General features: G+C 35.0%; 2 protein-coding genes across 5 annotated transcripts in view; one reads left to right on the top strand and one right to left on the bottom strand.

Moving 5' to 3' along the window:
• The window catches only part of FAM227B (family with sequence similarity 227 member B), a 213,772-nt gene that overhangs the window by 44,830 nt on the left and 146,042 nt on the right, over window positions 1–22,900 (bottom strand). The window lies entirely within an intron of this gene.
• FGF7 (fibroblast growth factor 7) overlaps window positions 19,775–22,900 on the top strand; it is a 62,995-nt gene continuing 59,869 nt past the window's right edge. Inside the window, exons 1-2 of the mRNA XM_069596602.1 lie at window positions 19,775–20,194; window positions 20,783–21,327. Coding sequence (XP_069452703.1) covers window positions 21,042–21,327 — 286 coding nt within the window. The 5' untranslated portion in view covers window positions 19,775–20,194; window positions 20,783–21,041. The remainder of the gene's footprint in view (window positions 20,195–20,782; window positions 21,328–22,900) is intronic.

Below are 22,900 nucleotides of genomic sequence, written 5' to 3'. Positions count from 1 at the left end.
TCAATAAATTAAAAGAAAAGATGAACAGAACAGGTGAAAATAACACTAATAATCAGGATGTATAAAATTGAATAAAGGATCCATTCTGGATCTATAATTACATACAGATGTACTTATAGATAAGTACATACTAATAAGTACAACGAGATGGCTGGATGGAATCACCCACTCGATGGACATGAGTCTGGGTGAACTCTGGGAGTTGGTGATGAACAGGGAGGCCTGGCGTGCTGTGATTCATGGGGTCGCAAAGAGTTGGACACGACTGAGTGACTGAACTGAACTGAATAAGTACAATGACTAAAATTAAAAATTCATTGAATGTGTTTAACAGAAGACAAGATTAATGAACTTGAAGGAAGTCCAAAGAAAATATCGAAACTGAAACACACACACACATAAACACAGAATGGAGAAAACAAAACCTTATAAGATACATGGGGTATGGGAGTCCTGAAGGAGAGGACAGTGAGATTGGGATGGAGCAGCATTTGAAGAGATAATGATGGAGAATTTCCCTAAAAAAACTCCAAATATAAAGTACAAATATGAAGAAAACCATACTTAAGTATATTATACTAGAACACTAGAGATAAAGGAAAAAAATTACTAAAAACAACCAGAGAAAAAAGATACATTTCCTTCAAAGAAGTAATGATAAGATTTTATTAACAGAAACAATGGAAACTAAATAAAAATTTTAAATGACAAAACAAAACTAAAACATAGAAATATGTGATCTGCAAAAGTGTGTTAAATGTGAAAATGAAACAGATATTTCAGACATAATAGGACAGAGCATCCAGTGTACTTGAATTTTCTCATATTACTCTTGTATGTCTCAAGTTTCAACACCATTACTTACTATGAGAAACTGACAAGTTACTTAACCTATTAGGGTCTTCCTTTGTCAAATAGGGATAACCATTCTATTAATCTTAATGCAAACTATGAAACAGTAACATGATAATAGTAAATTCTATTTCCACAGAGAGAGTCAATATTACGATAACTAGATTTACAGTCTATTTACTATTTTGCCCTTATTTTCACATGCTGCTCTAGGTGTTGTCTAACAAGTGCACTGAGTGGTTATTCTTGTGTCCTAGACAGGCTGTACCTATTTCATTAGCTATTTGGTAATCAAATTACACTGATTCATATATGCCTACAATTAATTAATTGGATCTTTAAAAAGTGTTTTACCTTGTAGTCATATCTCTTTCAAATTTTATTTTTATTGCTGGACTTTTGAATCCATATTCCCAACCAGTGGGAGTTTTAGTGTATGCACTACTACTGGAGGATAAGACTCAGGATATTATCTATAATTCTTGAGGTGGAACTAAAAGACCTTGACTTTGTTTTATGGCTAAACTACTATTATTTTGTCTTGTTTGACTGCTTTCCTTTGTTTCTGCATTTTCTCACTTCTCTGATTAAATTTGCTCTTTGAAACTCAGGAAAGAACTCTATGCCTTTCCAACATTTTGCCACACTTGTTTTCTCTCATTTGGTTAAATCATTCTTAAAATAAGCTGCAGACTCTGCCAGCATTTTAAAAATGAGGCAAATAAAAAGCATTTATATAGCTATGGTTATTATCTTTTATGCTTAAGCATAACTTAGCACAGAAGCAGACTATGTACCAAGGATTCCAGCGTAAGCAACAGTTAGAACTGGACATGGAACAACAGACTGGTTCCAAATAGGAAAAGGAGTACGTCAAGGCTGTATACTGTCACCCTGCTTATTTAACTTATATGCAGAGTACATCATGAGAAACTCTGGACTGGAAGAAGCACAAGTTGGAATCAAGACTGCCGGGAGAAATATCAATAACCTCAGATATGCAGATGACACCATCCTTATGGCAGAAAGTGAAGAGGAACTAAAAAGCCTCTTGATGAAAGTGGAAGAGGAGAGTGAAAAACTTGGCTTAAAGCTCAACATTCAGAAAACGAAGATCATGGCATCTGGTCCCATCACTTCATGGCAAATAGATGGGGAAACAGTGGAAACAGTGTCAGACTTTATTTTTGGGGGCTCCAAAATCGCTGCAGATGGTAATTGCAGCCATGAAATTAAAAGATGCTTACTCCTTGGAAGAAAAGTTATGACCAACCTAGATAGCATATTGAAAAGCAGAGACATTACTTTGCCAACAAAGGTCTGTCTAGTCAAGGCTATGGTTTTTCCTGTGGTCACGTATGGATGTGAGAGTTGGACTGTGAAGAAAGCTGAGCACCGAAGATTTGATGCGTTTGAACTGTGATGTTGGAGAAGACTCTTGAGAGTCCCTTGGACTGCAAGGAGATCCAACCAGTCCATTCTGAAGGAGATCAGCCCTGGGATTTCTTTGGAAGGAATGATGCTAAAGCTGAAACTCCAGTACTTTGGCCACCTCATGTGAAGAGTTGGCTCATTGGAAAATACTCTGATGCTGGGAGGGATTGGGGGCAGGAGGAGAAGGAGATGACAGAGGATGAAATGGCTGGATGGCATCACTGACTGGATGGACATGAGTCTGAGTGAACTCCGGGAGATGGTGATGGACAGGGAGGCCTAGCGTGCTGCAATTCATGGGGTCGCAAAGAGTCGGACACGAATGAGCGACTGAACTGAACTGAACTCCATCCCCACTGTGTCCACAAGTGTGTTCTCATGTCTGTGTGTCTACTGCTGCCCTGTAAATAGGTTCATCAGTACCATTTTTCTAGATTCCATATATATGTGTTAATATACAATATTTTTCTTTTCAGCCTAACTTCACTCTGTGTAACAGGCTTTAGGTTCATCCACCTCACTAGAAATGACTCAAATGCATTCCTTTCTATGGCTGAGTAAGATTCCATTACATGATTGTATGTGTGTACCACAACTTCTTTATCCATTCATTATTGATGGACATCTAGTTTGCTTCCATGTCCTAGCTACTGTAGATAGTGCTGCAATGAACATTGGCGTACATGTATCTTTTTCAGTTATGGTTTTCTTAGGGTATATGCCCATTAGTGGGATTGTTGGGTCATATGGCAGTTTTATTTCTAGTTTTTTAAAGAATTTCCATACTGTTCTCCATAGTGGCTGCATCAATTTACATTTTCATCAACAGTGCAAGAGGTTTCCATTTCCTCCACATCTTCTCCAGCATTTTTTGTTTGTGGATTTCTTGATGATTGCCACTCTGACGGGTGTGAGGTGATATCTCATTGTAGTTTTGATTTGCATTTCTATAATAATGAGCGACGTTGAGCATCTTTTCATGTGTTTGTTGGCTATCTGTATGTCTTCTTTGTAGAAATGTCTGTTTAGGTCTTCTTCCCACTTTTTGATTGGGTTGTTTGTTTTTCTGGTATTGAGCTGCATGAGCTGCTTGTATATTTTGGAGATTAATTCTTTGTCAGTTGTTTCATTTGCTATTATTTTCTCCCATTCTGAGGGCTGCCTTTTCACCTTGTTTATAGTTTCCTTTGCTATGTAAAAGCTTTTAAGTCTAATTGGGTCCCCCTTGTTTATTCTTGTTTTTATTTCCATTACTCTAGGAGGTGGGTCATAGAGGATCTTGCTGTGATTTATGTCAAAGAGTGTCTGCCTGTGTTTTCCTCTAAGAGTTTTATAGTTTCTGGTCTCACATTTAGATCTTTATTCCATTTTAAGTTTATCTTTGTGTAAGAGAGTGTGTTGTATTACCATGGCAGTTGGTACACAGACCAGAATCTGACAGATAATGGCTGTTCAGTAAATATTTATTAAATAAATGAGTACGAAAAGTCTACTTAGAATTTTAAAAAAGTTTTACGTTGCCTGGATTATCATTTCTCATAATCTAATAGATTATCATTATCTATTCTAGTGAGTTTTATATTACAGTTCCTAATTCATGACTAAGCTTTAAAATGAAGCTGTTAGATATATGGTTGTGTCTGTCTATACATATATATTTCTCTACCTTTGGATTGTACTATCAAAGTTAATTTATAAATGAGCTCTACTTAATGGGCTTAAAGGAAATTAAGCACTTATAAAAATTCCCAGAAACATAAAGAAACTAACCCAAATGAATTTTAGGTTCCTGTAAACTGAGAAATAATTAAGATTAATTTAAATTTATTATTTATTAGTTTGCTTGTCAATTTAATTAATATAGACATGTTTTTAGAGTGATTAATATTAAGTATAATAATTTATTGTACCAAGGTTTAATAGAAATCAAGTAAGCCATCTGTTGTAAATGTGTCAGCAAGAAAAATAACTTGGTAGGATTAACTTTTTAGTCAGTAAATTAAATATAGTGAGAGAAGAGCTTTTGCATGAATCTTTAGGAATAACTGTATTTTAGAACTGTTGACTTAAAAATAATCTCTTAATCTTCTTATTCTGGGACCCCTATAATGTGAATGTTGGTGCATCCTGATATTGTCCCAGAGGTCTCTTAAAAACTGTCTTCATTTATTTTCATTATTTTTTCCATATTCTGTTCCATGGCACAGATTTCCACCATTCTGTCTTCCACCTCACTGATTTTTTCTTCTGCCTCATTTATTCTGTATTGATTCTCTCTAGTGTATTTTTCATTTCATTTATTGTATTCTTCAAATCCACTTGGTTATCCTTTCTATCTTCTAACTCTTTGCTAAAAATTTCTTATAACTCAGAATAGGCCTGAGAAAATATCTGAAACTAGATGAAAACTTCCTTAACATGGGAAAGGAAATAGTCACTCAAGTCCATGAAGCACAGAGAGTCCCATATAGAATATACCCAAGGAAGAACATGTTGAGACACATAATAATCAAATCAACAAAAAATGAAGACAGAGAAAATATTAAGAGTGATAAGTGAAAAGCAACAAATAACATAAAGAGAATCTCCATAAGATTATTAGTTAAATTTTCAGTGAAAACTTGGCAGGCCAGAAGGGAATGACAAGATATAAAGTGATGAAAGGGAAAAACTTACAACCAAGAATACTCTACCCAACAAGCTTCTCATTCATATTCAAAGGAGAAGTCAACAGCTTTGCAGACAAGCGAAAGCTGAAAGAGTTCAGCACCACAAAACCAGCTTTCAGTCAGTTCAGTCACTCAGTCGTGTCCGACTCTTTGCAACTCCATGAATCGCAGCACGCCAGGCCTCCCTGTTCATCACCAACTCCCAGAGTTCACTCAGACTCACGTCCATCCAGTCAGTGATGCCATCCAGCCATCTCATCCTCTGTAGTCCCCTTCTCCTCCTGCCCCAAATCCCTCCCAGCATCAGAGGGATCTTTTCCAATGAGTCAACTCTTCGCATGAGGTGGCCAAAGTACTGGAGTTTCAGCTTTAGCATCCTTCCAAAGAAATCCCAGGGTTGATCTCCTTCAGAATGGACTGGTTGGACCTCCTTGCAGTCCAAGGGACTCTCAAGAGTCTTCTCCAACACCACAGTTTAAAAGCATCAATTCTTTGGCGCTCAGCTTTCTTTGCAGTCCAACTCTCACATCCATACGTGACCACTGAATAAACCATAGCCTTGACTAGACGGACCTTAGTCGGCAAAGTATTGTCTCTGCTTTTGAATATGCTATCTAGGTTGGTCATACTTTTCTTTCAAGGAGTAAGTGTCTTTTAATTTCACAAATGCTAAAGGAACTTTTTCAGGCTTAAAAGAAAGACCACAATTAGAAACAAGAAAATTACAAAGTGAGAAAGCTCATTAGTAAAGGAAAACATACAGTAAAGGCTGACAATCATCCACATATATCTACAATATCTAAGTCAATAACCGTGACAGGAGGGCAGTGCTTATGTAGGATATTTGAAATGCATTTGAAGTTAAGACTTCAAAAAGTTAAAATACTCATATATACATATATAAACTGCTACATCAAAACCTCATGGTAACCAAAAACCAAAAATCTACGGTAGTTATAACACAAATAAACAAAAGGAATCTAAACACAACACTAAAGAAAGTCATCAGATCACAAGAGGAGAGAAAAAAAAGAGGAAAGGAAGAAAAAAGACCTACGAAAACAAACAAAGCAATTTAAAAATGACAATAAGAACTTATACATCAATAATTACCTTAAATGCTCCAACCAAAAGTCAACGACTGGCTGAATAGATAAAAAACCAAGACTGTATACAAAATACCCACTTCAGATCTAGAAACACATACAGAATGAAAGTAAGGGGATGGAAAAAGGTATTTCATGCAAATGGAAATCAAAAGAAAGCTGGAGTAATAGTAATCATATCAAACAAAATAAATGCAAGAGACAAAGAAGGACACTACATAATGATAAATGGATCAATCCAAGAGTAAGATGTAACAACTGTAAATATATATGCATCTACCATAGAAGCACCTCAATATATAAGGCAAATACTAACTAAAGGGAGAAATTGACATTAATACTATAATAGTGGGGACCAATATCACTGAGGAAAATATCCATAAAAATCCTCAACAAAATACTAGCAAATTGACTGTAACAATAAATTAAACAGATTATACACCATGATCAACTGGGGATTTATCCCAGGATGCAAGAACTTTTTAATAAATGCAAATGAATCAATGTGACATTAACAAGTTGAATAATAAAACCATATGATCATGAATAGATGTAGAAAAGGCTTTTGATAAAATTTAACAACCATTTATGATAAAAACTCCAGAAAGCTGGCATAGAGGGAACCTATCTCAACATAATAAAAGGTCACATTTTATAAACTTACAGCTAAAATTATACTTAATGGTAAAAATCTGAAAGAATTTTCCCAAACATCCAGAACAAGGTGAGGATGTTTGTTTCTGCCACTTTTATTCAACATAGTATTGGAAGCCCTAGCCACAGCAATCAGTGAAGAAAAAATAATAACAGGAATTCAAATTGTAAAAGAAGTAAAACTGTCACTGTTCTCAGACAACATAATACTAAATATAGAAAATCCTAAAGGTGCTACTGAAAAACTACTAGAGCTCATTAGTGAATTTTGTAATGTTGCAGGATACAAAATTAATAGACAGAAATCTATTGCATTTCTACACACTAACAATGAAAGATCAAAAAGAGAAATTAAGGAAACCATCAAATCAAAAAGAGCAAAGCATCTAAGAAGACCTACGGAGGCAAACGATCCTATACTCTGAAAACTATGATATGCTGATGAAAGAAGTCAAAGATGACACAAACAGATGGAAAGATATACCATGTTGTTGTATTGGCAGAATCAATATTGTCAAAATGACTGTATTATCCAAGGCAATGTATGGATTCAACACAATCCCTATCACATTACCAATGGCATTTTTCACAGAACTAGAACAAATAAATCTTATAATTTGTATGGAAACACAAAAGACCCTGAATAATCAAAGCAATCTTGAGGAAGGAAAACAGAATTGGAGGAATCTGGCTCCCTGCCTTCAGACTATACCACAAAGCTACAGTCATCAAAAGAGTGTGGTACTAGTACAAAAATAGAAATATAGAAGTATGAACCAGGATGGAAAGCACAGAAGTAAACCCATACACTTATGGTCAATTTAGGCAAAACAAAGAAAGCAAGAATACAATACAAATGAGAAAAGACAGTATCTTCAACAAGTGGTGCTGGGAAAACTAGACAATTATATGTAAAAGAAAAAAAATTAGAGCATTCTGTAATGCCATATACAAGATTAAACTCTAAATGGATTAAAGACTTAAATGTAAGACTGAATACTATAAAACTCCTAAAGGAAAACCTAGGCAGGACATAAATTGTGGCAATATCTTTTCAGATTGTCTCTTAGAGAAATGGAAGTAGGGGAAACAATAAAAACAACCACCACTAAATTAGACCTAATTAAACTTATAAGCTTTTACACAGGAACAAAACCATAAATAAAATGAAAACACCACCTACAGAATGGGAGAATTCATTTGTAAACAATGCATCTGACAAGGGATTAATCTCCAAAACAACAAACAAACCAATTGAAAAATGGGCAGAAGCCTGCAATAGACATTTTTCCAAAGAAGGCATGCGAAATATGCCCAATATGCCCAAAAGGTCATGAAAATATGCTCAATATTGCTAATTATTATTTATATCAAAAGAAAATGAAGTATCACCTTACACCAGTCAGAATGATCATCATCAAAAGTATATAAATAATAAATGCTGGAGAGGGTGTAGAGAAAAGGAAACTGTCCCAGAATGTAAATTAGTGCAGCCACTATGGAAAATAGTAAGGAGGTTCCTTAAAAAATATAGCTACCATATGATCCTACAAATTCACTCCTGCGTATGTATCCAGGAAAAACTGTAATTCAAAAAGATACATGCACCTCAGTGTTCATTGCAGCACTATTTACAATAGTCAAGACATGGAAGCAACCTAAATATTCATTGATAAGTGAATAAATAAAGATGTTGTATATATATGCAATGGAATATTCAGTTCAGTTGCTCAGTTGTGTCCAACTCTTTGCAACCCCATGGACTGCAGCACGCCAGGCTTCCTTGTCCATCACCAACTCCCAGAGCCTACTCAAACTCATGTCCATTGCATTGGTGATGCCGTCCAATCATCTCGTCCTCTGTCATCCCCTTCTCCTCCTGCTTTCAATCTTGCCCAGCATCAGGGACTTTTCCAATTAGTCGGTTCTTTGCATCAGGTAGCCAAAGTATTGGAGTTTCAGCTTCAGCATCAGTCCTTCCAAAGAATATTCAGTACTGATTTCCTTTAGGATTGACTGATTGGATCTCCTTGCAGTCCAAGGGACTCTCAAGAGTCTTCTCTAACACCACAGTTATTCAACCATTAAAAAGAATGAAATAATGCCATCTGCAGCAACATGAATGAACTTAAGAGATTATCATAAAAAGTGAAGTAAGTTAGAGAAAAGCAAATATCATATCATTTCCTTTAAAGATAAGACTTGTTACAGAACAGACTAAGTCAGATGATTTGGTGATATACTGCTGCTGTTACTATTTAGTCACTAAGCGACTCTTTGTGACCTCACACTGTAGCCTGCTAGGCTCCTCTTGTCCATTTCCCAGGCAAGAATACTGGAGTGAGTTGTCATTTCCTTCTCCAGAGGCTTTTCCTGACCCAGGATCAAACCTGTGTTTCACGCTTGGCAGGCAAATTCTTTACCACTGAACTACCTGGGAAGCCTGGTGATATATTGAGCCACACCTAATGGGAGTTCAATCAATTTAAGTCAATAAATTACTTATGACCTTACTAATAATACTAGCTATATTACCTATACACTACCTATTTTATGACATTGCTGTTTCTTACACATTACTAACACATTTAGTAATGTGTTACTAAATGTGTTACTGAGTCTTTGATAAAACGATGACTAGGTAACTTCAAGCAAGTAACCACTTATATAGTTCTATATAAGATCAATGACTATAATAGTGTAACTCTAGATGTGGGAAGAAAAACTAGAGGGAACCATTTTCTGGACCATAACAGACTAGTAAGACAGGTAGTCCAGAGACACTTGGTTACTGTTAACAGGACCTAGTTCAGTAATCGTACATTGAGTGGCCTCTCAAAAAAATCCTTGTCTGATCTACAAATGATCATTCCTAGCACCACGGGACAAAATGGTCATGAAATACCTCTCAAACTATGATTGAATTTAATACCATGAGGGGACGGACCTGTCACTACAAATTTTTGTTTGCTACCTGGTTCTACAAGAAAAAAGTCACTAGCTTCTGCATTTGCCGACCTTCAACACATTCTGAAAGGAGTTCAGGGGAGAGATCAGGAAGAGGCACTCTGTGCTCTTGGCAAAATTGGCACACTAGGCCTCCACAAAGTCAGATATTTCCAGGAGAAAATTTTAATGAGCCCAATTTCTTGCTTATTTCTCATATCTAGAAAAGCACTAAAATCATTAATGGACATCTGCTCCTGGTGACAACAGCAACTTGTGCCAAAATGTGTGCTTGATTGCACATACTCTAATTTTGTATATATAAAATTTTGTATATATAGAGTCCTCTCCTCCCAATCTCTTGGGAGCAGTTTCTCAGAGCTATCTGAGACTGTCTCCTAGGCTAGTCCTCCTTTGGCCCCAAATAAAACTTAGCTCACAACTCTCATGTGGTGCTTTTTCTCTCCCAGTCAACAAGAGCAACAGTAGTTCAAATCGAGGTATATCTGATTGCAAAGATAACATCTGAATGGTGAAAGCTCATCACAGGCTAGTTGTTCCATATTACCTTTAAACACCATATCCTCTCACACTGTATAGCTAGCAGCTTTTAGTAATTTCTCATTTAATATTTATTTGCTGTTTCTTAGTGGCTCCAATTTTTTGTCTTCTTTTTTCAGTACCTAGGCTTTGCTATCTTCTTGCTCCCGAAACACTTTGTGTTATTTAACTTATGAACTCTCAAAAATGAATTGTTAATGAGAAGAGTGAATCATTTTCCATGTTTGGTTTCCAAGATTTCTCATTTTGAAAGAATAAGTTTCCAAATATTAACTTGCTTTAAATGATTACCCATACAAACCCCACCTCCGTAAACTTTATCTTAAATGAAAAAGAAAAGCCTGCCAAGTTAGAGTACATGAATAGCTCTTTTAAAATTATTGAATAAAAGTTTAAATTACCAGAGGTTGCATCATTATGGGTTATTTGAGAATTGTTTGTCTTCTATAATATGAAGGTTATTCTCAGAGGAATACTGATTGGAATAGAAACCAGATGTGTTTTTCAAGACTAGACTGAAAAAAAATGACAAACAAGTAGAAAATTAATATAAGAATGACTAAAGGAGGTTTCTAGAAACTTGAAGCATGGGTATAATAGAAAAAGTGTGTGTGTGTGAGAGAGAGAGAGGAGAGAGAGGGAAAGAGAGACGAGAATAAAAAAAAGTAGAGGAGAAAAATGCAGAGAAAGGGAAGGAGAATGAATAGGATATGATAAAAAAGTTTCAGAATTCAAAACAGAGCCAAAAAACTCCTAAATCTTAGTAAACGTTTGTATCAACAAGGAATGATAAGGAAGCACATAATTGAATTTTTACGTATAAACCAAAAAGGGGGAAAAAAGAGACAAGATGATCTTTCAGTCTAAAAGGAATAACTTAAGTACTAAAAAGATGAGGACTACTGCTGAAAGGAAAAAAAAGCCCCCTTTAAACTTAAAATATAACATGCTCTGAGTGTGTTAAAATGATGCAGAAATTTTATATTTTTCACCTCTTCCACCTTTTGTGAGGGATGAAAAGAACAATAATGTTTTTGATGTTTTGAATTTGCTTCTTGGTTTTATATTCAATTATATTAGAAATATAATATATTAATAAATGTCAACATGCTAAGTGAAAGAAACAGAACGGAAGGCATAAAGAAGTCAATCCAGGGAAGGGAGGAGTGCACATATATAATTTTATTACAATTTTTGACTTAGTCTTTAACCACCCCTTTTTCTTATACTAAGAACTAGTGTTATTTTCTTTATTTATCCAAGTCAAAAATAATAAAGTGAATTCTATCCTAATAAAACATTCTATCTTGGAATAATTTAAAATATAATAAAACTGCATTCATTTGGAGTCCCTTCATTCAGAATTTGTTTCCATTCAAACTGAGTTTCCATTGAAGTTTATCTTTTTGCTTTGCAGATATTTCTAAGCTAGTACAAATTAGTAGGACAAATCAGTTGTCAGAGGAGATTTAAAAATATTTAAGAGGGAAAGCAACTTTCAAACATCTTTCAGAACTTTCACATTCACATTTGTAGATAATAATCTACTTCCCTATTTTGCTTATTTATTCAATTAAGCCAGGTGACTATGATTTATTACACATATAGTTCTTGGCATTAATAAACAGTATTTCTTTTAAAATATACTCCAGTTTTTGATTTTTACTAATTCAGCAATGCTCTAAACTCATGAAACAATGCTTCCAATTTCCAAGCTTCTTAGGCTAGGAAATCAAAGCTATAATTATAAGCAGCCAAAAATTCATTAGAAAAAAATCAGTCTTTTGTTGTTCTTATGGCTACTATCAAACGACTGATATGACTGCCTTTTTTTAACTTCACTATTTTTTCTTGACATTAGAGATACACAAGTTTAGTTTTTGATATTCCTTGTTATATAATTCACTGTAGCTTTATATGCTGGTATGAACTACTCTACTACAACATTCCTCTAGACTATAAAGGTAATTCTTAGGTAAAATACCCAGAGAGAATGCTAACATTGTCATTAGAAACTTCTTTGTCAGTGTCACCTGAATTGACTCAAATGCACATTAAACTATATTTGGACAACTTTGCAACCCATTTATGGCTGAAACAAAAAATAAACTGCTCTAGGCTTTTGTAATAAGGTCCCACAACACAGCTTGCCTTCTGATAATTTCACGTGTATAATACTGGGAACTGTGATATTCTGGTTGTAGATATTCTAGAAATATTGTTTCTAATATTTTTATATTAGATTTTAATATAATATTTATTATCTTTGTAATAAAATTTATAATATCTAGAAAATTAGAGTCCATAGGGTCTCAAAGAGTCAGACACAACTGAGTGACTAACACACACACACACACACACACACACACACACACACAAGACTGCTGTAAGAAGTTTTCGTTTTTGCACCTGGGTACTTTAGAAAGAGATTTTATTTCTAATTCCACCCTTTTGTGGTAATTGATTAGCAAGATGCTTACTGGTTCTTATTTTAAAGGAGTGAGAGGTGCAGATCCCTTGGATCCAGAATGAATAGGGTTTAGGTTTATAGCATTCCTCTCACCTGACTTTCCAACTGCCCGATTTCCCCTCCAGTGTCAGTTCTCTTCCGGTCTATCTGAGTTCTGCAAATGACACTGCTATTTATCCTGTTACACATGTCAGACATCTGGAATTTAACCTTGACTCTTCCTTGCTTCTCACACTGAATTATCACCTAGCTTTGTCTCCAAAATCTATCTCCCCACTTCTTTCCTTCTCTCTGCTCTGATCCCAGTCTAAGGCATCATCAGTTCCAAACTGAATTACAGCTACAGCTTCCTAACTGGTCTCCTTACTTAACTTTTGCCATCCTCCAAATCACTTTCACAAAGTTTTCAGGATGATCATGTTACTCACTGATTATTATACATTATACTTAGAATTAAGTCCAAAGTCCCCAACATTGATATCAAGATCCTACACAGACAAGAGGGAGGGGACCTGTGTATACCTATGGCTGATTTGGGTTGATGTATGGCAGAAACCAACACAAATCTGTAAAGCAATTATCCTCAAAAATAAAGTTAAAACAAAAAAGACCCTACCCACATTGGTCTCATATCACCTAACTTTTCCCTTGTTCACTCAACTCCAGTTACACTGTCCTTTAGTTTCTAGAACATACCAAGCTCATTTTTACTTCAGAGCTTTTGCTTTTCCCTGTTACCTCTGCCTGGAGTGCATTACCTTCATTTCTGGTTTCTTCTTATCCTTCAGATCTCAGTTTAATCATCACCTCCTCAGAAAGGTCTTTTGTGACCAGATTTAAACCACAATGACACCCATGAAACATTAAAAAACGATAGTTTTAGCACTCATTTTGCTATGTAGACAATGAACATGGAACCAAAGAATGACAATTTAAAGTAAAGAATGTAGTAACCCTAATCACCCAGAGTCTTTGTTGTTTTCCATAATGTTTTCCTAGGGTTGAAGCAAAATTCTCTCCATAGCCATTAAAACAATTTCCAACTGTTAGAGTGGTACTTGTTATCAAAACAGGCACTATTGTATAACACTGAATCAAGGAGATAGATTCTTTGCTAAAGCTAAGTGTTAATTTAAGAAGAGTCTAGGCAATCAAGAGTAAATTGTACAATTTAACTTCATTATACAGATATTTCTGAATTGGGAAAAAAAGAAGTGGTAACTCTGGAGATCTTGCTCCAGACCTAAAGTTGTTTAGTAAGTTAAAAATATAATTTGAAGAACTTGATTTCTAGATTAGCATATTAGAGAACTTTTTACAAATCTAAAATTAAACAACAATTTTATATGGACTCAAGAGACACAAAGAATCTAGATACACTTGTAAACTGAGATATTTATATAGTTGAGTCATAGGCACACAATTTTGAGCATATGACTCAGACTTTGTATCTTATATACAGTTAGCTTTAAAATGTTAGGGTATAAGTGTAAGCACAAAGTTTACATGACTGAAGATTTATAGGAACCCCCACACTTGCTCAATTATTTTTGACATTTTTCTTTGGAGTTTAACTAGCGCCTTTGCCCAGGTCTATAAGGTTTATAAGTAGAACAGCCTGTACTCCAGCTTCTCGTTACACTTAGAATAACCTCTAACTCTTATTACCATGACCTTCAAAGTTCTTTACGATCTGGCTCCTGCCTACTTTTTCAGTTTCACTAATCTCTCACAACTTTTCTCACTGCTCATGTACTTCATTCAATATATTGGCCTTCTTTCCGTTCTTGGAACACACCAACATCAGTCTTGTTCCAGGCAGCGCAAACTTTATCTCCTCAGATGGGTCTTTATAACTTAAAATAGGTCCCCCTATTTATTTACCCCTCTATCTCCTATCTCCTTGGACACCTTGTTTCTATCCTACCCACACCCACGCTGCCTCTGTCATATACACAGGCCAAAGAGCTGTGTTTATGTTCTCTCACCAGAAAGCATTCTCTGTTAAGTGCAAAGACCACTTCTAGAATACTCACTGTACCTCCGAAAGTCTGGGAAAACATCTGGCACCAAATAACTCTTTGATAAATAGTTAAGTGAATGAACTAAGGAAGTGAGTAATACTGGTTGAATGGCATGATCCACAGTTGAGGCTGAATTGATGAAATGGGACTGACAGAATAAAAGATGAAAATAAATCCATAATTTGGTGATAGTGATGAGAATGTAGCAGAAATACATCTTGGATCACAATTTCAAATATGCAAGGGGTAACATATAACCTTATAAATGATCCTGGCTTCAGCTTTGAGAATTTCACCCCCCTTACCTCTCACCACGGGTTAGTAGAAACTTATGCCAACTATTCTTGGGTTCCCTCCTCTGTTTCAAGATGAGACAGAATTCAGGCCCAAGACAAGGGACTTAGTTGTTGTGGCCTTTGTCTGCTCTAGTTACTTGCAGGTGTCTACTGACTGCTCACGAAGTTTCTTCAGGTCTGGGTTCTCTGCTTTTCCAGACGTCTTTTAAAACATGAGAAATATTTATGAGGGGTGCTTATGAGTCCGTCTGTTTTTAGACACATAGGCAGTCTTTACTCTTTGGAGCTTTGTTGCTTCTGCTGTGTGCTGTGGTAGTACCAGAAATGCAGGCTGTGGCTCCCCAAGTAGATTTTCCTCTATGCTGCCTCATCTATGGACCACCTTCTCTGGCATTCTTTTCAAAGACACTTCGATGTTCCACTTCTTTTCAGGGCGTTTAGCGCAACCCTATGGAGCAGACTTGGGCTTTACCCAAGTTGTGAGGTATATATGCCTTTTTCTTCTCCTCCATCTTTCCTTTTCAATCACAAAGTTTGGGTATCTTTTTGAAAATATGAATAACAGAAAAAATAGGATAAAGGAACACAATTTTGTATTTCTTAAACTTATTCTCCTGGCAGAAATTAAATTAGTGTGGGTCAGAATAGAGGCATAGAGTACAATTACGATCATGTCACTCTTCTGATTATCATACCATAATGGCCTCCTGTTGCTCTTAGGATAAAGACCAAACTCTGACTTGGCCCACCAGGACCCTGCTTGCCTCTCCAGCTCTTTTACATACCAAAGTCCTTCTCATTCTCTCTCCTAGAGCCCACTGGTGTTTCCTGGTTGAAAGAACTTCCTCTCATCCGTTAAACTGCAGCTCTGCTGGCATTATCACAGGAAAGTTTCCTATTGCCACTTATGGCAGACACTCATAGCACTGTGTACTTTATAGTACTTGTCCATGACAGACACTTGCTTTCATAAAATGAGAAATGCAAGAAAAAACAATAAAATGCTTTTTTCATCTGTCAGATTACCAAAACCCCCAATGTTTGACAATACACTATACTGAGCAGGCACTATATATACTGTGAGTGAGACTATAAAACTAGTTCAACTTCTGTGGAGAGTAAACTGGCAATATCCATTCAAACGATACGTTTATAATTTTATTCATTGTGTCATTTTTTTGGTAATAGAAAAAGACTGGAAATAAATTAATTGTTCAACAACAGGAAGCTAGTCAAATACATTGTGATATATTCATTCAATGGGGTACTGCGCAGTTGTAAAAAACAATGAGGTATTTTCTAAATACTGAGATGGGAAGATTTTCTTTTTTTTCATTAAGTAAAAAATGCAACATGCAGAACATTGTGTATGATATGCTTTCTCCATAAAAAGAGAACAAGTAACAATGTATACACACATATGTATTCAGTTTGCCTATATATGCATACAAAATTCTGGAAAGATACACCAGAAACTAAATATAGGTAATAACAATGATTACCTATAGGGAAAGGATGGGAACTCGGAGGATGTGGAACAGGATAGAATATAAAAATGTAAAAGAATGAATATATTTAATGATGTTCCCTCCTATTAATTATATTATACATACTTATGAATGTGACATAGTTTTAAAATTACTGACTAGAATGCAAAATTCATTAAACAAAAATATTTTCTATCATTTACCTCTTTTTGAAATAAGGACATAATGGAAGTTGCCTAAGCAAAACTAGAAGGTTAATCATTACTTTAACAACTACCTATGTTTTTATGATATTTACTGAAATAGATTATTTGTATTCTTTTCATATAGTCTATCACCAAATCAAAGTAGGCAAGTATTAGCACTGTTTCTTTTTTGAAGAATCCCAGGTACTAATCTCTACTTGCTAAGAACAGTTTTTTAAAAAGTGAACTTTTAGAAATAGATGCAAGAATTCTTTGTTTTACAAATTTAATCCTTTGCTTTACAAGTTTAAAGCTCAAGAGAGAGAGATGTTTCCAATTAAAAATGAAGTTAACTCAAATTGGAAAAAACAAAAGAGCATTTCTGTAAAGTATTTTATGTGCTTAGCCTGTCATTATGTGTACATTAAAACAAGAACAATAAATACTTGTTAATGTTATTACTAGTATGAAATTTAAAAAAACCAGAAGGTTTACCCCATCTAGAGATACCTAAGTTAGTTTTGTTTCTGGATAATTCCTTTTGAAACATAATAAGAGATAAGTGAGGCTCTTCATTATGGCTGTGGTGGTTGTAGGCCGATAGCATGCACGCAAGCATTATGTAAACTGATAATCAAAGGATACCTATCCCCTTGTTAAGATTTAATCCATTCACTAATATTACTGCTCTCATATTTTCAAATCACAATGTACAATGGCATCTAATGAACTCAAGATTGCTGGGAAAAATATCACAACCTCAGATATGCAGATGATGCCATTCTTCTGGCAGAAAGTGAAGAGGAACTAAAGAGGATGAAAGAGGAGAGTGAAAAAGCTGGTTTAAAACCCAACATTCAAAAAACGAAGATCATGGCATCTAGTCCTATCCCTTCATGGCAAAAAGATGGGGAAAAAGTAGAAGTAGTAACAGATATTCTTTTCTTGGGCTCCAAAATCATTGCGGATGGTGACTGTAGCCATGAAATTAAAGGACGCTTACTCCTTGGAAGGAAAGCTATGGCAAACCTAGACAGTGTATTAAAAAGTAGAGACATCACTTTCCAACAAAGGTCTGTATAGTCAAAGTTTTTATGATTTTTCCAGTAGACATGTACAGATGAGAGATTTGGACAAAAAGAAAGCTGAAAGTCAAATAACTGATGCTTTTGAACTGTGGTGCTGGAAAAGATTCTTGAGATTCCCTTGGACTGCAAGGAGATCCAACCAGTCCATCCTAAAGGAAATCAACTTTGAATATTCATTGGAAGGACTGATGCTGAAGCTGAAACCCTAATACTTGGGTCACCTGATGGGAAGAGCTGACTCACTGTAAAAGACCATGATGCTTGGAGATTGAAGGCAGGAGGAGAAGAGGGAAACAGAGAATGAGATGGTTAGATGGCATCACTGACTCAATGGACATGAGTTTGAACAGACTCAGATAGTGAAGGACAGGGAAGCCTGGCGTGCTACAGTCCATGGGTCACAAAGAGTCAGACATGACAGCGACTCAACAACAATAATAAACTTAGAGTAAACAGATTACAATTTCATATTTACTTTGTTTCTAATTTTAATTTTATAATTAACCTTATACAACAAGTGAGGCACTAAGTACTCTTCATCATTTTTGAATTTAATTCTTGAGCACTTAATTAGCAAATTTTCTGATTCCATGATTTCTTAGTATAAAATCTGTAGGGTCAATGTGGAACAGATGAATTTAGTAGCTCTTGAATATCTACATGTAAATTAGCTGTTAATAATTTTCATTTCTTTAGAAGGAATATCTGAGTCCTAGGAGTTCTAACCCTGTTCATTATTGTTGCCTACAAAACTAATGGAGATATGATTTATAACATAGTAGCATCATATTTTCTTTTTTGTCTCTTCCTCCTTTTAGAGAAATACATGATGGAGTATTTTGTAGTCATCTAGCTTTCAACAGAGGCAATTATAGAAGGGTCATCCCCTTCTGCTCTAATAAACTTAGAAAAGTCATATTTGGTGCCTAAAGAGTAATTGAGTAAATTTAAACTATGCTGTGCTCTTGATTCTGTTCCCCCAAAGCATAGACACAAAGGTAAATTATAATTTATGATACAATTGAATGTATGAAATACTTGATTTTCTTTTCCTATTTGGTTTACGTGCACCACCTGGTGGTAAAGTAGTGCATTTCAAGTGGAGTGTGTGTGTGTGTGTGTGTGTGTGTGTGTGTGTGCGCGCGCGCGTGCACACACTGAGAGTATTAACATGGGAAATAGAATGTTAATATGTAAATATTGCTTTAGATTAACAATGCAATTATTTTGCAACAAATACCTAATGAAACTCTAGTATACTAAAAAATACATGCTAGAACAGGAAACTAATATATACATGTTAAAAAAGGGGAGAATAACTCATGGTGGAAAGTAAAATAGCATTCTTTTTTTTACATGAGCTATACCTCTTAAAATTCCATCTTTAAATGAACATATATTTATTGCATCAGTGTTCTTACTGAGGACAAGAGTCAACCATTGATAACCAATATAAAACCATATAAATTTTTCTGTATTTTTAATTTTTAAGAATAATAATTTTAAAAGTATGTATCCTCTTCCTGATCTTAGTAGGGTAAGTAACAGATTACAGAATTTTAAAACTACAAGGCACCACAGAATCACCTAGACTAATTTTACAAGTATAGTACCTGAGATTCAGAAACATCAGGTGACTTGTCCAAGGTCATACTGGTAATTAGTGGCTCAACTCAAGCAAGAATATTGTTATTCTTACTTTCAGTCTAGCAACATAAGACATAAAGTTATAAGCAATGCTGAAATATCTCTATATGAAGAGATATCCCCTTAACTCAGCTATATACTTCTTGAAGACACTAAGGTGTGACTTAATACATATTAGGAGTTTTATTCTAACATTCTGAACACAAAGGAATAATAGTAGCAATGTATGCTTCATAAATCTATGTAAAAGATTTCCTGTTAAAAGATCCCTTTACATATATGGTCAAAGCAATATTTTTCAACTTATTTCAACTGCTATGAGACAACCTAAAAAATTCTGTTTCCCCTTCTAACTGCTTCAGAGTCAGAGATTTGTTTCTACAAAGTAGGTACCCATTTGTAGATCTGAGCATAAACCATGTTCATAGCTCCCTCTCATGACCACTGAATGAATACTATACAAGCCTCTTTTATTCTCACTGTTGTATTCAACAGCTTACTGGTTAAGTTTTAATTGCTTCCAATGAGGTCAGCAAAGGTATTTATCGAAAAGCTCCGAATAAAAGGCTCCACACACACACACACAAGCTCACACGCGCTCACACACACAGAGAAAATCCTCTTGCCTGCTGTTGATTTATGGAAACAATTATGATTCCGCTGGAGAATTTCTCAGCTGAGAAATAGTTTGTAGCTACAGTAGAGAGGCTCAAGTTGCACAGGGCAGACAACAGACATGGAATTCTTGTGTATCCAGCTGTTATCAACAGAACAAGTAAGTGACTGTTACTTGTCTTTAAAAATAATGCTAAATGTTTGTTAGTAGTTTATCTATTTCTCTGGTTTTAGTACTGAGGGGAAAAGTAAAGTTACTAGACTTTTGAGCCGTGTGATTATCTACAGTAATTACGTTATAGAGCTTGCATAAAGATAAGGTTGCAGTTCTCCAGAGCAATTCTGATGTTTAACTTGAGAACTGTGGGCAGTTCAGAAGAAAATGACTGTCAAACCACAACCGTAAAAGAATAAAGACATCTAGGAAAAAGCATTTATATTTTGTTAATAGGAACTTTAGAACTGAATTTAAATCAACAGCTCTAAATTGCCGGATGTTTCTTATCAAATAAGGACTGGAATGAATGGTACAATCATGTTCAGATTAATCTCTACTAATATAGAATTTTTATAAGTCTACAAATAGAGTGGTAAGGACCCTGACATCCTCTGTGAAAACTGTTTTAAATGTACCTTCACAGTAAGAATTACACAGTATGTTGTAATAGTATTTGCCCACTGAAATTTATACACTTTTCATCTTCCTCTCTCTCCTCCCTCTCCATTCTTAATCTCTCATTGCAAACAGAAGTCAAGTAGCAAACAGCATCTCAGCAACTGAGTTTATTACAACCTGCTTTTATAAGGATATACCAACAGAGAGTTATTTAAGGAGGACTCCTATACTGCTATCAGGAACTAAAAGGATAAGGCTAACAATTTGGAGAGTGCAACTGCTCTTCCTTACAGTTCACAGATAGGAAGAGGTCAATGACCTAGGAGCAACAATCAACTCAAGATTTAATTTTCATTATGTTATTCATGAACACCCGGAGCACTATACTATAATGCGCAAATGGATACTGACATGGATCCTGCCAAGTTTGCTCTACAGATCATGCTTCCACATTATCTGTCTAGTGGGCACTATATCTTTAGCTTGCAATGACATGACTCCAGAGCAAATGGCTACAAATGTGAACTGTTCCAGCCCCGAGCGACATACAAGAAGTTATGATTACATGGAAGGAGGAGATATAAGAGTGAGAAGACTCTTCTGTCGAACACAGTGGTATCTGAGGATTGATAAACGAGGCAAAGTCAAAGGGACTCAAGAGATGAAGAATAATTACAGTAAGTAATGTTTTCTTATTTACAGAAAAGCTTATGAGCCTTAACAATCTGTGAAAAGATCAATTTTCAAGTGACATGCTTTCTCAATTTCCCTTTTTTTTGGAAAACAATTAAATGTAATTTTCTATTGGGTTTTAATTGGGATAAACTATGTTCCTAAAAATATCTCCTGGAGTAGGGCAAATATAATAATATTACAGTTGGAGCTGATAAACCAAGGCAATTTGAAAATATATTCTCCATGTCCTAAGCTCAAATACTCATATGTTAAGCAAAAAATAAATATTACTACTTATACTGAAATGTGATTTATTGTCTTCTAGCAAAGCTCACTAGGAACTCTACTAAAATACTCAGTGAATGCTCACCAAAAATGCATTATCATTAGTTTGAGGAAATAAAGATTTTTTTCAAAAAATAATTTGATTTCTCTTGAAGAAATATTTCCATGGTGTCAAATACTGAATTGTGCTAAATTACTTGTGCAATTGTATATAACTATAAAACAGATAGGAATCTGTGGTCTCCTCATCTGTTCATGTCATAGGAACTTGTATTTGATTGCTTAATTATTTACCTAGGCACAAAACCAGGCTCCTCCTAACATTTTTTTAATCTTCATATCCTATGCCATAAAAGTTCTATGTTACCTTAAGGGAAATATAAATGTGAAGGAGGAAATAAAAGTGAGTTGGAAGAGACATTAATTTCATGATTCAAATGTAGATAATTATATTTTCTTCAAAATCAGTTATTCTTTTTATGTTGATGTATCAGGTTCGGATTGATCATTTAGCAGTTATGATTAATAACCAATTTCAAAAGTATTAAATTTTATGGAGTAAAATATATACCTGAACATGTACACTAAGAATTTAAAATCCCTGAGTGAAAAGAAATTTTGTTTGCATTACTAGCACTTGAACAATGTTATAACATATCATTTTATAATGTTACATATGTTAAATTTAATTGAAAAAGAATGCATGGGGGTGATACTGTAAACATTTGCTTAGCATAGTGCCAGGCTTACAAGTGAACATTTAAAACTTTGCTGCTTATTTAATAAATGTTTTTTAGGCTTCTAAACTGTTAATAATAAACCAATATGGGAATATGGAGAATTATGTTTCCAATATGAAAATGAGAGAAACTAGTTTTTAAACTATAATTGATATAGAATGTTAAGGCCATTTTAATGGATTGCTAACAGTATGGTTATTATTACCTCTATTAATAATGTTATCATGTTAGTTCTAGAATATTGTCCTGATTATACTGAAGTTTAGCTAAGGAAATAACTATTTGGAGGAAAGTTTTGTGGATAGCTATTTCTATGTGAGCAAAAGAATCTGGCTCATATCAATAAATGACCCCATGGACTGTGGCCTGCCAGGCTCCTCTGTCCATGAAATTCTCCAGGAAAGATACTGGAATGGGTAGCCATTCCCTTCTCCAGGGGATCTTCCCAACCCAGAGATCGAACCCAGGTCTCCTGCACTGCAGGAGGATTCTTTACCATCTGAGCCATGAGGGAAGCCCATTTAAAAGTTACTGAGATTTATAATGGATA

This window comes from Ovis canadensis, chromosome 7, assembly GCF_042477335.2.
Source record: "Ovis canadensis isolate MfBH-ARS-UI-01 breed Bighorn chromosome 7, ARS-UI_OviCan_v2, whole genome shotgun sequence".
Classification (NCBI taxonomy): domain Eukaryota; kingdom Metazoa; phylum Chordata; class Mammalia; order Artiodactyla; family Bovidae; genus Ovis; species Ovis canadensis.
This window is presented reverse-complemented; position numbering and strand designations above follow the sequence as displayed.